Here is a 17,500-nt window from a genome sequence, read left to right as displayed (position 1 = left end):
CCTTTATGGACCTCTATCTGAAGGTCTCTGAAACGTTGCGTCCGGAGAGGTCCTCCCCTCATCAGAGGGAGCCTCACTTTGTTCTTCTGAAAGCCGAAACACCAACAGTGATTCCTGAGCCCTGTCTCTGAAACCATCGCCCTTTGGAGCCAAAGCATTTAACAAGTGGGCCAAACTGATCGCCAATTGACGGCTTTGGATAATTAGTTTACCTACAAATCCGAGCTTGAGCCTCAACAACAGGCCTCAGGTAAACATCTGGTTTGGACGACAACAGAGGCCAACATTGGACAGAGAGGAAGAGGGGTGGGAACTACAGGAGGGAAGGTGGGGGAGGAAGAGGAGGGGAAGAAGTGAGAGTAGGAGGAGAAGATGACGAGGATGAGAGTGGGAGAGTTTGCACGGTGGTGAACCCCGGGATGAGCAGGAGGAGGCTTGGCCCTGGGTTCAATCCCGAGAGGGCTGCAGTTCTCATTCCTCCCACTAACGTCACAGCAAGTGCTGCAGTCGTACTGTACAGTGATAGGACCTTCATAATGAGGAGTATCTAGCACTGAAACCATTCAGATGATCCTACAGAGCTACAGTAGAACCAGAATCTGCTCCCCCCAAAGACCCAGGTGGTAAATGACTGCATCCCATTCAGAGGACTGCAGGAACACAGAGTGGATGACAACGCCACGCTCCAAAACGCTGACACAGTGAGTTCCTCTGCCCTCTCTCTTCTACTGAGACGCAGTAGAATCAGGACTATGTATTTGTACAGCTAAACTCAGAGTGTTTAGCACAACTGATATGCGCTGGACAACAAGATCTTGCTTTAGCATCCTCTGTTCTGTTTATTTGTGTCTTGTTTCTTCTCTTTGATGCCTAATGAAGATAATTCTGTGTAGAATTATTATTATGCCAGCGCTGTCCAGCGCTGGATATGCGCTGGACAGCTGTCCTATCATTAGAACTGGGCCTGGAAGGGTTTGGTGCTACATCGTACTGACAGAGCCCTGTCGTTTGTACGGGGCTACAATGTCCGGGCTCCTCCAGAGGAACATGGATCTAGAGCAGAGGCACCATGAGCTGAATCGGGGAGCAGGCAGTTTTCAACTCGCAAAACCAAAGGACCACCGCAGGAGTATTATTGGTCGCCGTGCCAACGAGAATGCCCCCGGACATTGTGGACGCAGCATCACAATGTGTGCGGCTCTTAATCAAGATGGCGTCCGTCTCCATCCTGCGATCCCAGGCCCGTAGCAAAGCGCCCACACCCCTCCCGTCCGTGGACCCCCTCCAGACCGAAAAGATCCTAACGACCGGGGGCCGTAGACGGCCAGGTGCATCATGGTCTGGATCGATGCCGTCTCCCCCCGGCCCCCTGGTCCGCCAAGCTCCCCTGGCCGGGGGGAGGCTGCTGAGCCATCCATCAGGGAGGAGGCTGCCCCGTCCCTCCAGGCCCTGCCTCCACGCTGCCGCGCTCAACACAATCATGGGATGGGAATGAAGTCTGACGGCCAGACCCACAAGGAAGGCAGGATTATAGCTTTTCTTTATCCAGCACAGATGTGTTTTCTTTTGTTGTTTCAGGCGTGTCAGAACATTTAGAGACAAAACAAAGTAGACTTTTACCAGTTATTTGAACTGATAGTGTGTTGCGGTCAGAAGACACATTGGCCCTCATTTATCAAACGAGCGTACGACAGAAAACGTGCGTAAAATGGACGTACGCTCATTTCAACGTTGAGCTTGGCATTTATCAATTTGAACGTGAGCGCAGGCTGCGATGAAATCTCACGTCAGGTCTGAGCTCGTGTACGCAAGTTTTTTTGGCGCAACATACGGGTATTTCAATGATGAATAGTGCAGCACAAGTAGCCCATGTTCAACATCTGTATTAATTACTAAATAAATTGGAATTAGCCCAGCCGTTCAAACAATTACAATCAAGTCAGGCCTAATTAAAAACAGTATTGCTATGAAAATAATTAGAATGTGACAGGTGAAATGTTTATTCAGCTGTCTATATCAGGAGCTTTGCCAAATAGGTGGTCGTGTCTCAGCGATGGCAGATCTGGCTCTGTTAAGGACCTCAACGCACAGACGAGAGAGTTTTTCGAGACCGCGCCGATTTTTTTAAGGAGGGCGATGAATGGCTCTTGAGTCGTTTTCGTCTCCCCAGGCATCTCCTGATGGAGCTATGCAATGCTTTGGAGCCACAGTTAAGGCGAGAAACTAGGCGATCAAATGCAATACCTGTGCAGGTTTGCTCTACCTTGGGATTTTTGGCCACCGGGATCTTGCAGCGGGAGATCGGGGACAGGTCTGCTATTTCCCAGCCAAGTATTAGCCGAACCATGCCAGCAGTTTTGGCAGCTCTAATGTCCCTCTCCGAACGTTATATTAAATTCCCATATAATAACGATCAGCAAACTGGAATCAAACGGGATTTTTATGCTATTGCTAGGTTTCCAAATGTGATTGGTGCGGTTGATTGTACCCATGTGCGTATGAACCATCTATTAATGATTACGCGTACATCAACCGCAAAAGCTACCATTCAGTTAATGTTCCGATTATTTGCGATGCCAGAATGTCAAATCCTGAACATGGTAGCCCGATGGCCTGGGGGCACGCACGATTCTTTTATTTTCCAAAATAGCAACGTTGGGCATCGTCTACATCAGGGCACACTACATGGTCAGAGTCATCTCGGTGAGTTACGCTGCAATCGCACTGCACCGGCCTCCTCCCGTTTCTTGCTTGGCCGGCTTCACAGCCGCAACACGTTTTTTGGTGTTGAGCTTCATGTCGGACCATTTTTTCTTCACCTTATTCGGAATTAAATAACTTTAACGGAATGCAAACAATAGCATATATGTGAAATGTTTTAAGCTGGATAACAGAAGTTGTACATTTAATTTATTATTTAATTAATTTAATTAACAAACCTCTTCCGTAGCCCGACGAACATTGGAAACACTATTCACGGCAACAGTTATTTCCTTCCATATAGCATTCTTTTGCTGGCCTTTAATGCCAGCTATAGGCTACCAAATAAAACCAGACGGTTCGCATCCACCAGTGACCCGAGCGTCACTGGTGGAGACCCCATTTGGGTCTCGGAAAAATTCCTCTATTTTACCGTTGGACGTTTCTCCATGTCGTAAAAGTTAGGGGCGAGACTTCTGAAGACGTGCTTTTATATGGGCGTGTTACGTTAATTACGATCGATCTCAGCCGCCGTATTTATCAACACCAAGATCCTTCGTACGCTGGGATTGGTGTGATACGAAGGTTTCGTAAATCTCACGTGGGTCCTATCGTAAGATGAATCATGCGTTCAGTTTTGCGCTCATTTCTACGTTTGTTTGATAAATGAGGGCCATTGTGTGGGACACACACCTTTTTGCAAGTTGCTTTGGCCTGCACAAAGAAAAGGTGTGTGTTGGGTAAGACAGGTGTGTGTTGGTTAAGACAGGTGTGTATTTGGTTCCACGGGTGCATGTTGGTCAGACAGGTGTGTGAAGGGTAAGACAGGTGTGTGTTGGGTAAGACAGGTGTGTGTGTGTTGAGTAAGACAGGTGTGTGTTGGGTCAGACATGTGTGTATTTGGTTACACAGGTGTGTGTTGGATTAGACAGGTGTGCTTTGGGTTAGACAGGTGTATGTTGGGTAAGACAGGTGTGTATTTGGTTACAAAGGTGTATGTTGGGTCAGACAGGTGTGTGTAGGGCAAGAAGGGGTGTGTTGGGTCAGACATGTGTGTATTTGGTTACACAGGTTACACAGGTTGGATTAGACAGGTGTGTGTTGGGTCGGACAGGTGTCTCACCCCCCTCGTTGTCCTTGCCGTCGGAGCAGAGCGTTTCCGTGGCGACGTGGCAGCCCAGCCCCCTCCAGCCGCCCTGGCAGACGCAGTGCCAGACGTTGTGGTCCAGGACACACCTCCCGTTGTTGTTACAGAGTCCGGGACAGCCGTCTGTCAACACAGGCCTCGTTAACCAGCAACCAATCACAGCACAGAGAACAAACGAGGGGTAAGGAGGGAGGGGGGTTGGATGGGAGGCAAGGAAGGACAAATAAATGGTAGAAGACGACATCAGGAGAACATGTAGTCTAGGACGGCTCTGGGGAGGGGTGTGCTGGTCTTCACATGAGAGGGACGGTGGCCACTGGTAACTCGTTAACTTTACCGACGACTGATTAGAATGATCAGGTAACGCAGGTTCATTAATTACCCCTTTTGGTACCAACGTCAACGCTGGAGGAGGCGACCAATCAGAGAGAGTGTTGCGTACGGAAGCCCTCATGTGAATGGACAGCAACACCATGGGAAAGGGAGGGGTTATGTAAATCAGGGGGAGGGGTTTGACAGAACCATGTGGGGCGGGTCCCGTTGCTGCTAGGGGAGGGGTTTGTGGGGTTGGACCGGTCAGACAGGGTGAGACAGCGGGGTCTGTGGGACTGACGGACAGGGGATGGAGGGACTGGGAGGACTGGGACAGGACGCCGTGCTGGGAGACACACACCCCCTGAGGTGGGAGGGCAGATTACCTTTATATCCTATCTTCACGGCTCCTATCACAGCCGTGCAGAGGGAGACATTCGGAAAAGAAAATTACTAAGACTGACAAACACAATCACTGCGCGTCACTGGTGGGGTAACTTGTGGGTTAACTTGTGGGGTAACTTGTTGGGTAAACTGTCCCTTAACCTGTGGGGTAACTTGTAGAGTTACCTGTGGGGTAACTTATGGGTTAAATTGTAGGGTAAATTGTGGGTTAACCTATAGGTTAACTTGGGGATAACCTGTGGGATAACTTGTGGGTTAACTCGTTGGTAATTATGGGTTAAATTGTAGGGTAACTTGTAGGTTAACCTATAAGTTAACTTGGGGTTAAATTGTGGGTTAACTTGTCACGTAACCTGTGGGGTAACTTCTCATATAACCTGTGGGGTAACTTGTGGTAACTGGTAGGGTAACTTGTCACGTAACCTGTGGGAGAACTTGTAGAGTACCTTGTAGGGTAACATTTCACGTCACCTGTGGGATAAGTTGTGGGTTAACTTGTAGGGTATCTTGTCACGTAACCTGTGGGGTAACTTGTGGGTAACCTGTGGGGTAAGTTGTGGGTTAATTTGTGGGTGACCCGTGGGGTAACTTGTGGGATTACTTGTCACGTAACCTGTGGAGTAACTTGTGGGGTAACTTGTCAGGTAACCTGTGGGGTACTTTGTGGTGTAATTTGTGGGGTAACTTGTCACGTAACCTGTGGGGTAACTTGTCACGTAACCTGTGGGGTAACTTGTGGTGTAACTTGTCATGTAACATGTGGGGTAACTTGTGGGGTAACTTGTCACGTAACCTGTGGGGTAACTTGTGGTGTAATTTGTAGGGTAACTTCACACATAACCTGTGGGGAAACGTGTAGGGTAACTTGTCACATAGCCGGTTGGGTAACTTATCACGTAACCTGTGGGGTAACTCGTAGGGTAACTTGTCACGTAACATGTTCGGTAACTTGTGTGGTAACTTATAACGTAGCCTCTGGGGTAACTTGTCATTTAACCTGTGGGGTAACTTGTCCCTTGACCTGTGGGGTAACTTGTCATGTAACCCGTGGGGTAACTTGTGGTGTAACTTGTCACGTAACCTGTGGGGTAACTTGTCATGTAACCTGTGGAGTAACTTGTCCCTTGACCTGTGGGGTAACTTGTCATGTAACCCGTGGGGTAACTTGTGGTGTAACTTGTCCCTTGACCTGTGGGGTAACTTGTCATGTAACCCGTGGGGTAACTTGTGGTGTAACTTGTCACGTAACCTGTGGGGTAACTTGTCATGTAACCTGTGGGGTAACTTGTCCCTTGACCTGTGGGGTAACTTGTCATGTAACCCGTGGGGTAACTTGTGGTGTAACTTGTCACGTAACCTGTGGGGTAACTTGTCACGTAACCTGTGGGGTAACTTGTTGGGTATCTTGTCACGTAACCTGTGGGGTAACATGTGGGTTAACTTGTCACGTAACTTGTGGGGTAACTTCTCACGCAACCTGTGGTGTAACTTGTCACGTAACCTGTGGGGTAACATGTGGGTTAACTTGTCACGTAACTTGTGGGGTAACTTCTCACGCAACCTGTGGGGTAACTTGTCACGTAACCTGTGGGGTAACTTGTAGGGTAACTTGGGGTTAACTGTGTAGCGGAGACAAGTTGGGCAGGGGGGGTGAACGGCTCTGCCAGTCGTGGGGGGGGGCTCTCATTTGAATCTGGGGTCTGCTGGATGTTTAGGAGCTGGAGGGTAGAGGCTCTGGGGGTGGAGGCTCGTAACGGCCCGTACGCGGGGGCTAGCCCTGAACACAAGACATGGAGCTCCGGGAGCCCAGTGGGAGATGGAGGAGGAGGAGGAGTTTACCTGATACTCTAGAGTCCAGGGCTAGACGAGGAGGAGGCCAGAGGGGGTTGGAGAGACGGCAAGACACACAGACGGGAAGATACGCAGACATAGAGACAGACACAGAGACGGACAGACAGACAGGTAGGTAAATAAACAACAGACAGACAGAGAGACAGATAGATAAACAAAGGGGCAGTCAGACAGACAGAAAGAGAAACACACCTAGGAATCAGGTTAACAAGTGTTAATAGAAACTGAGGGAGAGAGACGGGTTAGAGGCACAGGTGCAGGTGTGGAGGAGCTCTGCCAATCAGAAAAGCCTGAGGAAGGATGCCGCTGCTTCCTGTTGCCGCGCCGACAGAGCGAGCGGCACTAACGACGTGTTGTAATATTCGCCCGTTACGAGGGAGTCTGGCGTCCTGTGCTGAATGAATACGCGTGCTGCTTGCGCTAACCATCTGCCGTCTTGTTAACACAGAGACGTGAAAATCCTGTCGCTCGGAGCGGCTCTACCGCCGCCCAGCTCTGCGGCGTGCTGGATGAGCTAGTTTAAACTGGATTTGGCGGAGAGGCGTCCCTCTGCCGCGGTCCTGGAGCGATCCTGCTCATCGCGGCGCCGCTATGAACACAGCTAAAGCGCTCGTCTGTTTCCCATCGTCCGCACCTCACTGACTCCGGCAGCGGAGGGGGCGGAGCAGCGGCGGGACGCAGTGCCCGGTGCTAAGCCGTGGCGTGGAGCGGACCGGACCGGACACAGCAGAGTGGCGGTGGAGGCGCGGGCATGAAACGGGATTAGGGGCTGCATTGTGGCGGCGGCAGTGATCGGACGTTCAGCGCTGAGATCTGAGCGGCTCTCTGACTGCAGCCGGGGGGGCGGGGGGAGGCATAACAAGGGACAATGGCGCCTCCAACCTGCCCGCCCCCACCCGCTGCTCCATCAGGGCCCCGCCGGGGAGGGGCTAGTGGGCTGGGGTAAGGAAGGGAGGGGTTAGTTGGGAGGGCTAGTGTGGTTAGGGGAGTAGGGGTTAGTGTGGTGGGGTTAGGAGGGACTAACCCCTGCCTGGTTTCCTGTGGATCTTGGTATGAGGACTGTCTAACCCCTGGTGTCCTGGGGGTGTGAGGACTGTCTAACCCCTGGTGTCCTGGGGGTGTGATGACTGTCCAACCCCTCTGGTGTCCTGGGGGTGTGAGGACTGTCTAACCCCTGGTGTCCTGGGGGTGTGAGGACTGTCTAACCCCCCTGGTGTCCTGGGGGTGTGAGGAATGTCTAACCCCTGGTGTCCTGGGTGAGAGGACTGCTTAACCCCCCTGGTGTCCTGGGGGTGTGAGGACTGTCTAACCCCTGGTTTCCTGGGTGTGAGGACTGTCTAACCCCCCTGGTGTCCTGGGGGTGTGATGACTGTCCAACCCCCCTGGTGTCCTGGGGGTGTGAGGACTGTCTAACCCCTGGTGTCCTGGGGGTGTGACGACTGTCTAACCCCTGGTGTCCTGGGGGTGTGAGGACTGTCTAACCCCTGGTGTCCTGGTTGTGAGGACTGCTTAACCCCCCTGGTGCCCTGGGGTTGTGAGGACTGTCTAACCCCTGGTTTCCTGGGTGTGAGGACTGTCTAACCCCCTGGTGTCCTGGGGGTGTGAGGACTGTCTAACCCCCCTGGTGTCCTGGGGGTGTGAGGAATGTCTAACCCCTGGTGTCCTGGGTGTGAGGACTGCTTAACCCCCCTGGTGTCCTATGGGTCTGGGTGTGAGGACTGCTTAACCCCCCTGGAGGTGTGAGGACTGTCTAACCCCTGGTGTGAGGACCTACCTATGGTGCAGTGCTCCCCGGTCCAGCCCTGGTGGCAGTCACACTTGCCCTCCCTGCACACTCCGTGGTCGATGCAGCGGGGGTGGCAGTCCCTCTGCAGGCACTCGGGCCCCGCCCAGCCCTCCTCGCAGTGGCACGAGCCGCTCAGGCACACGCCGTGGGCCCCGCAGTCCACCACGCACAGCTCTGAGGGACACATGACCAGGGTATTACGCAGCCGTAACACAACCGTAAAACAACCATGACACAACCGTAACACAACCACCACATAAACGTCACACAACCATCACACAACCACGACAACCACCACACAACCATTGCACAACTGTTACACCACCGTCATAGAACCAACACCCTTACAATCCCCTTCCTAACCAGTCCCCGCTGGTCCCAATGGACACTAAACACTCAACCACCACAAAGTCTCTCTTGGCTCTCAGTGTTTTTCTATTTTCAGTTTCTCATTATAGTCTTTAGTTTAATATCGACTTCTCTTGTGTCATTTCTGTAGTTGTCTGCTCTGTGCTCCATGTTGACTAACGTCTGAGTTCTCCGTGGCCACGAGGGATTCCTGCTCTGTCCTCATGGACCTTAGCCCATCGCCTCCCACTGGGTCTGTTCCCAAGGAGGACTGGAGGCCCAGTCCATGTCTCAGCCTCTACTGATGCTCCTGTGGTGGAGGTGGGGCAGAGCTCTGGACCAGAGGGTTGGTCTGTGGTGGGGCAGAGCTCCGGACCAGAGGGTTGGTCTGTGGTGGGGCAGAGCTCTGGACCAGAGGGTTGCTCAGTGTTTGCAGAAGATATCTAGCAGCAGGATGTGTCCTTTGAGTTTCGTTTACTTTCATCAGTGTCATAAAAACAGGAATGTCATATTGCATCTGCTGCTGGATTGGAAGTAATTTGTGTTGCTACCTGAGGGGCCTCTTGAGGAGGCTGGGAACCGACCAATCTCACCACAATCATCCAGAACCATTCCCCACTCACAATAATGACCACCATGTTGTTCATGTTCTGCTGGCGGTTATTAAATGGTTGATCGTTTGATTCGGTCGCTGTCCCTCCCTCGTGTTCAGTCAAGCTTTCCTCGTCTCTTCTGGATCTCTTACTCTTATTGTTCTTACTGTTCTTCGGTTCTCACTATTCTACAGTTCTTCAGAGCGTACAGACGGTTGAGGCGTCTGTGTGGGCGGGGAATCTCTAAGAGCGTGACTGTGATAAGGGATGTTTAGATAAAGTTGAGTTGATCATTAATAAACAACGACCGCAATTGAACATTTGAGAAAAAACTACTTCTAAGAAAATATGAAAAAAGAGAATAGAAATGATGCTAAACTAAAGCTCAGGCCTTCTTTATGTCTTTCAGATATTATTTATTTCTTTATTCCATTTCTTCTTGAATTCTTCAAAGAGACTTTCCCAGCAGCAGAGCATCGTTTCATCTCATTGTCTGAGGAGCACGAGAGACAACACGACAGAGAACACAGCAACACAACATATATTTCAATCAGCCAATCAGCTCCAACTACTGTTTCCTCCCTCTGTGAAGTGTTGCATTGTGGGTAATGCTTAATCTGTGCGTTATCACTTCGAGATCACAGCGCGGCCGAACCGTTGATCGTACACAACTTTGGTTTACTGAAACTGCAATTAAATCCGCTAGCAGGCGCCCAGCCCAGACAGTGTTGTGTCTCACAAAGGCTTCAGCGCTCAGATATACAAACCAAACGCATCGCTGCTCTTTTGTCATAAATAAGTGAGCAGCGAAGGCCAGTCGATGGGCGGGGGAACGTCTGAGAGCGACGGTTCAAGGATAAAATCCTCGTCGTTGGGTCGGCAGACCTCCGGTAAACACCCCGTGTTCTACGGTCTGCTGAGCCTCCGGGTTCTGTCAGTAAATGGTAAATTGACTGCATATACTGGTATACGGCGCTTTTCTAACCAGTGGCCACTCAAAGCTTTCCCATATGACCTCACATTCACACATTCATGCACACATTCACACAGCGACGGCGGTGCCACAGCCACGTGGTCAGGATCACAGTGAGGTTGAGGTATCTTGCTCAGGGTCACCTCGACACTCAGCGAGGAGGAGCCGGGGATTGAACTAGCAGCCTTCCGGTTACCAGCCAACCCGCTCTACGTCCGGAGCCACAGTCTGCCCCTCCTTGTGCTTCAGACTCTGGTGTCGGGTGGGGAGCTGGCGGGGGGGGTTCACACTCAGAATATTAAGCCCGTCTCCGCAGGGGGTCAGAGCCGCTGCAGAAAGGAACCTCTTTTCCATAGAATCTTTGCAATCAATTTTTCATTAGCGGCGGCGTGTTTATCTGCTTTAACACGCCCCCGACGCCAGTCGATGTGTGCTCTGTGCTTGTTAATTAAGGCTTATTTAATTGAGGAGGTGCTGGGGTAATAATTAAGAGAGAATCCTCTAAAACACACAGGGTGCCACTGCCACCCCCACCCATCGCCACCCCCGCCTCGTAGCGGAGAGCGTCCTTCACACGGTCAACAAAACACTCTCCTCTTATGGTCACGTAGAGATAGACCACATAGAGATAGAGACCAGTGGAGATACAACACATAGAGATACAACTCATAGAGTCACAACTCATGGAGATTTCAAGGGGGGTCCTTACCCACGGAGCAGTCCACGCCCGTCCACTTGGCGTCACACACGCAGTTCCCCGACTCGGTGCTGAAGGTCCCATGGCTGGAGCATTGCTCGGGACAGGTGGTCTTCAGGACCTCGCAGACGGCCCCCCCCCAGCCCGGGTTGCAGTGGCATTCCCCGTGATGACAGGCTCCATGACCGGCACACACCGGATCCATGCAGTCCACTGGGGGGGACGGGGGGGACGGGGGGGACACAGACAGGAGTGAGACTCGTTATGAACCCGTTATGCTGTTCTAGTGATGATGAAGATGGAGTCGTTCTTACAGCCTCCTGCTGTGTCTGTTTGGTCGGCTAAAGCCGCACACAGACTGAATATTAATGCTGTTTAAATACATCCTCTCCACAGCCTGCCGTGTGTCTCTGAGCCTGGCGTGTTTGCCTTTTGTTCCTGGCCGTCTCTGTGTCACTTCCCGTCGTTTCCACCAGAGAGTCTGTGTCTGTGTTTAACTTATCTCCGTCCCGACATCTCTCCTCCTATCTGACGGGTGCAGCTTCAGAGCTTCGTCTCAGTACGGAGACGCCCTCGATCTCCGTACTGGAGTCTCCCAGTCTCCTAAGGGCTGATTACAGGGCGATCATCATGTTTACAGGCTGCTAATCGTTTGTCAATCATGTGGTTCATTAATGTTATGACGAGTCAGCTAATACCAATCATAACGAGCGACTCGCTGCAAGGCTGACCAGAGATCCAACGCTACCGGATCCTCCCGCCGATGTTAATATGCATGTTATTGATCGTCCACAATCACTTCTGTTCTTACATTTCTCCCGACAATCCTTTGCAGAAGGTTCTTCGTGAGGCCGGCGACCTCCAGGAGAATCGGAGGTGCTAATTGCCCCTGAATGCGGATCGATGGAGTTAAACACAGCTGGGATGGGGGGAGGAGGAGGAGGAGGAGGAGGAGACGCCTCCTTCCCAACGCATGAACGGATCAATAAGTGATTGAGCCAGCGGTTGTTCTCCGACACGCGCCTCCTCCCGCGTCTCCGGGTGTTTGCGTGAAACAGTTCCAGGGAGCTAATTCATACACGGGGAAGGTCGATAACGGCATCCGATAAATGATCCGCTCGGCAGAGTCGAAAACAGCGATTGTTTTACCGCTGAAGTGTGGTCGGTCCCTGGGGGGCCACTCCTCTAGGAGATGGGAGGAGGGAGGAGGGAGGATGGGGGAGAGAGAGTTGGGGAGGGGAAGAGAGAGTTGGGGAGGGGGAGGAGGGGGAGGGAGGGAGGGAGGGGGAGGAGGGGAAGGGAGGGAGGGAGGGGAGGGACAAGAAGGAGGGAGGGTTGGGGAGAGAGAGTTAGAGAGGGGGAGGAGGGGATGGAGGAGCAAGGGAGGGTGGGGGAGAGAGGGTGGGGGAGGGAGAGTCGGGGAGGGAGATGGAGGAGAGAGGGCAGGGAAGGTACACCTCCTACCTTGTTCGCAGTAGTTCCCCTTGCGACCGGCGTTGCAGACGCATTCGCCCCCCACGCAGGCGCCGTGCCCCCCGCACTGGGGGTCCAGGCACTGGGCGGTCTGGACGTCGCATTCCGTCCCCTTCCAACCGCTGAAGCACTGGCAGCGGCCCCGGGTGTACTGACCGTTACCACTGCAGAGCACCGGGCAGGCCGCTGGAACAGGGAGAGGAGGAGGAGAGGAGAGGGAGGAGAGGGAGGTCAGAACCCAGCGAGAGGAGGAGAGGGAGGTCAGAACCAGGGAGGAGGAGGTTAGAAACCATGAAGGAGGAGGAGGTCAGAACCAGGGATGAGGAGGAGGTCAGAACCAGGGAGGAGGAGGAGGATGTAAGAACCAGGGATGAGGAGGAGGTCAGAACCAGGGAGAGGGAGGTCAGAAACAATGAAGGAGGAAGAGGTCAGAACCAGGGATGAGGAGGAGGTCGGAACCAGGGAGAGGGAGGTCAGAAACCATGAAGGAGGAGGAGGTAAGAACCAGGGATGAGGAGGAGGTCAGAATCAGGGAGAGGGAGGTCAGAAACCATGAAGGAGGAGGAGGTAATAACCAGGGATGAGGAGGAGGTCAGAACCAGGGAGAGGGAGGAGGTCAGAACCAGGGTGAGGGAGGTCAGAACCAGGGAAGAGGAGGAGGTCAGAACCAGGGAGAAGAAGGTCAGAATCTGTTGAGGTTCATCAGTCAGAATCTGTTGAAGTCTGTGTGATTGGATGACGGAGTCAGGGGGAGATTGAGGCTGTGCTGTGATTGGATGACGAAGTCCGGGGGAAATTGAGGCTGTGCTGTGACTGGATGAATGAGTTAGGGGGAGATTGGGGCTGTGCTGTGATTGGATGAATCAGTCAGGGGGAGATTGGGGCTGTGCTGTGATTGGACGGCTCAGTCTCAGACATCTCATTGAGGTTTTAAAGCCTGATGTGTGGTCTTGAGGTCAATACTCGATGGTGATACCGGGATGTCGGCGGGGGTACTGGGTGATCGTCAGGGCTGGGGGCCTCACCGCGGGAGCAGTAGGGGCCCATGAACCCGGGGAAGCAGTGACAGGAGCCCGCCACACACTCCCCGTTGCCATAGCAGCTGTGGGGGCACTCCATGACCGAGTCTGCAGGGACAGGAAGTGGAAATCCATAGTGAGATCTATCAATGAGTGCACTAATCATGTCACATTAATCAAGACCACAAATCATCTCTCTTTTACAGGAGACATTAAATCAACAGGTGTTCTCTGTTCCTGTTGTCTCTCTACTAGAACCGGGGTCCCAAGCTCTTTTGTTCCAGGGACCGGCATATCCATGGAGGACCGGTCATCAATGTTAATGCCTTAATTTTAAGAGGCGTCATTATTATTTATTTTTTTTCATTGTTTTTCAAGATGGTTTATTTGTAATTTTCACAACAATTAAAGCAACGGCAATGAAACGCTTGAGTCTCAGCCTCCATTCAACAATGCACTAATAAAAAATAATAGAATTTACAAGAGAAACATAAGAAAAGTCACCTGAGACTAAATAAACACAAAAATAGTGCAAAGACACAGTGCATCTACAGTGCTTAATTTACAGTGGTTTAGTTGCATAATATGAATTAGGTGGCAACAAAGGCAAATTGTATAAATTTAATACACCAATATTTTAACTTTCAGAACAATTCACAAATGTTTATTTTTTCTCCACTACAAATGAGTGTACGGAGTCTCTGTGTTGGAGTTATAAAAGTTATAAAATATGTCTTTGTTTTATTCTTTATATATTTCGAGGCCCGGTTCAAAGGGGTCCAGGGACCGGCTCCAGTCCGGGGACCGGAGGTTGGGTAACGCTGTTCTAGAGGGAGCGCAGTGTTCCTCAGGCGGCTCTGAACATGCAGATCTGCTGCTTGATGCTCCTGTGAGCATCAGTGATCTTCAGTGGCTCCCAGGAGCAGTCGGAGGTCTCCTGTAATCCTCGGCTCAGCTCCGCTCATCCAAGACATTTTAAATAAAAGTCACAACGGCGTTTTAAATCACCCCGAATAATTGTATTTCCCTGACACATTTTTCTCCTCCTGTCAAAGCCCTTCTCACATGAGTGACGGATGGCACAACACCACCCCCCGAGTGTTTATAGCTCTGTAAATCTAGTGTGACTTGAAGTTAATCTGACGTCTCCTACAGCCACATCCAGCCTGCGCTCAGCTCATAAAGGCCCTGGCCGGCCGTGTTATTCCACCAGAGGGGAACACTTGTGTTATTGCCCCGGCCTCCGGTGGACATCGACTGGCGCTGGACGGACCGCGACAATATGACCTCTCACCCGTCGATAGTTTCATATTGGTGGAGCGGATCAATGCTGCCTGCGCTCGCGTCCCTCAGAGGAAATACAAAAGGCTCAGACTTAGTGCTTTTCTACCTTGAAATCCACAAGGAAATTTGACTTGAGAGCATCGACGCGGTTGTTAGTCGACATGAATCAATGAGCAGTCGTATCGCTGCGGCTCGCGTTCCCCGAATGAAACCTTGTGTTCCGTCCCGAGAGCGGGCGTGTTTCGGAGCGCTGAGCTCGATGTCAGGCCTGCTGGTTTACTAGCGAAGGACGCCCTGATGTTGAAGCTCCTTCAGATGTTTATCTATGTTAACACCACCGCCCCCCTCCCACCGACGGACCCCCTGCTATCAGCTGACACAGCGGGTGCAGCTTTCAGCGCTTTACATCTTCTCCATACTGAGACGCCCTCGATGAAGTCGTCTCCATGTCTGCTTAGGGCTGATTATTATTATAATACGAGGAGATTATTCATGTTTAGAGGATGCTAATTTTTGTCAATCATGTGGCTCATCTATGGTATTAGGAGTTGGTTAATAAGGATGATTATGAGTTGTGATCTGAGCTGCTCTCACCCAGGACGATGGTGTTGTAGGACACGGCCTCCACGCCGCGGCCGTCGTTGTAGAAGGCCAGGTGCCAGACCCCCGGGTCCAGGTGCTGGATGAAGCCCGCCTGGTGGACCGACACTGGCTCGCTGGTGGGCCGTCGCTCCTTAGCGATCAGCCGGCTGCCGTCCAGCAGCTCCACAAAGTCATACTGCAGAAACACAAAGAATACACACTTAGAAACACACGGTAATCACATCACACTAAACACACACACAATGCACACTTACACATATGTACTCACATCTAACTATACACAACAGCGCCACAAAGTCATACTGCAGACACAGAACAATACACTTGCTCACATCGCACTATACACTCTAATACACTTACTCACAATACACTATACTCTCTAATACACTGACTCACATTACATTATACACCCTAATACAAATACTCACTGTCACATCACAGTATACTCTCTAATACACTGACTCACATTACATTATACACCCTATTACAAATACTCACATCACAGTATACTCTCTAATACACTGACTCACATTACATTATACACCCTAATACAAATACTCACATCACAGTATACACTCTAATACACTGACTCACATTACATTATACACTAATACACTGACTCACTTCACAGTATACACTCTAATACACTGACTCACATCACACTAGACACAGCAGCTCAACAAAGTCATACTGCAGAAACACACAGAATACACTCTAGAAGGTGTACTCACATCACACTGTACACACACAGAATACACACTTACACATGTACTCACATCCAACTCCCATCCTACAGCTCTGTGAATACACACTGACTCAACACATGTACTCAGATCAAACCACACCCAAGCAGCAGGCCCTCATTATTCAGACCGCTCCGACACACAAAGAGGTTTCACAACGGCAGGAATCACGTTTCAAAAAAGCTTCAAAGACAATAAAAGCCAGAATCTGTCACACAACAGAGCCCAGACTCTGCAGGTGATAAGCTATTCTCCCCCCAACAGCTCCTCCCTGTAGAGAAGGCAGCCGACCCCTCTGAGGGTAGAGCCACCAACCCCCCAGGCTCTGCTCCCCATGAGCGGTTCCTTAAACACCAGAGGAATGAGGGCCATGAAACAGCTCCTTCAGAACCAGACCGACTTCATTAACATCGAGGTTAATGGAACAAGGAGAGCCGCATGGAGAACCAAAGCGCCAGAGAACCACCGCCACCAGGGGCCCCGACCGCCTCCGTCAGTGGGCGGGGCCCCGACCGCCTCCGTCAGCAACTTGGTCAGAAAGTCAACGACAGACGAGCGCTCATCTGTCATTGAGTTTCTGGTGGGGGGGTGGGTGGGGGGGGGGGGGTCGTAGATGAGTCGAGAGGGGGGGTCGGAAAGGTGCGGAGTGTATTCCGGGCGCGGCCGTGGACAGGGACTCGATACGCGATGTGCAGAGAGGAGAGCATTGTTCTCGCGGCGGGCAGACCAACTGGCCGTCGATACGTTTCATCGGTCCTCTCGCCGGCCATCGATCGGACCCCCGCTGACCCTACACAACGCAGCGGCCCGCACTCTGGAGACCCTGACAGGCTCCACAAAGAGACACACGGAGTAGAGTCAGATAATTACTACTCGGACCGGCCTCGTCACCTTAAGGGACATTGAGCTCTCTGCTCCTCGCCCTCCTCTTCCTCCTCCCCCTCCTTCTCCTCCTCCTCCTCCTCCTCCTCCCCTCCGTGTCGAGGAGGTGAAGCTTTTAAGAACAGAGTGGGCTTGATCCGCTCTCATCTGAGGACTCCCCCCACAGATCGGAGCGCTCAGACGCCCGGTGGGGACGTGAATAGCTGCGTCTAGCAGAACACACAGCCGCTCTTTACATAGAGCCCTGATCCTGACATGCACACAGACCCACACAAACCCACACACAGACACACACACACCCACACGCAGACACACACACACCTACACGCAGACACACACACCCACACACAGACACACACACACTCACACGCAGCATACACACACACACACACACACACACTCACGTCAGTGCGGCTCAGACAAGTCAAACAGTGGTAGTAATGAGTTAGTAGATGAAGCTTCACAGTGAGTGGGGACAGCCCCTACACTACCAGGGCGGACCAGAGCCACTCGGCCCCACAACGCTCTCCCCCCCTGGGAGTGATGAAGAGGAGGCTGTGGTGAGGAAGAGGAGGGCGTTGGGATGAAGAGGAAGGCGTGGTGATGAAGAGGAGGCTGTGGTGACGAAGAGGAGGCTGTGGTGAGGAAGGGAAGAGCGTGGTGATGAGTGGGAGGGCGTGGTGA

The 17,500-nt window shown here is 51.9% G+C and overlaps 1 protein-coding gene across 1 annotated transcript in view; it reads right to left on the bottom strand.

Moving 5' to 3' along the window:
• si:dkey-237h12.3 (teneurin-3) overlaps nucleotides 1–17,500 on the bottom strand; it is a 73,598-nt gene that overhangs the window by 32,942 nt on the left and 23,156 nt on the right. The window contains exons 5-10 of the mRNA XM_056600471.1: nucleotides 15,183–15,366; nucleotides 13,311–13,412; nucleotides 12,277–12,471; nucleotides 10,825–11,025; nucleotides 8,190–8,375; nucleotides 3,824–3,970 (exon numbers count right to left, since the gene is read on the bottom strand). Coding sequence (XP_056456446.1) covers nucleotides 3,824–3,970; nucleotides 8,190–8,375; nucleotides 10,825–11,025; nucleotides 12,277–12,471; nucleotides 13,311–13,412; nucleotides 15,183–15,366 — 1,015 coding nt within the window. The remainder of the gene's footprint in view (nucleotides 1–3,823; nucleotides 3,971–8,189; nucleotides 8,376–10,824; nucleotides 11,026–12,276; nucleotides 12,472–13,310; nucleotides 13,413–15,182; nucleotides 15,367–17,500) is intronic.

Source organism: Gadus chalcogrammus, chromosome 10, assembly GCF_026213295.1.
Source record: "Gadus chalcogrammus isolate NIFS_2021 chromosome 10, NIFS_Gcha_1.0, whole genome shotgun sequence".
Classification (NCBI taxonomy): Eukaryota; Metazoa; Chordata; class Actinopteri; order Gadiformes; family Gadidae; genus Gadus; species Gadus chalcogrammus.
The sequence above is the reverse complement of the archived record's forward strand: the minus strand, read 5'-3'. Positions and strand labels throughout refer to the sequence as shown.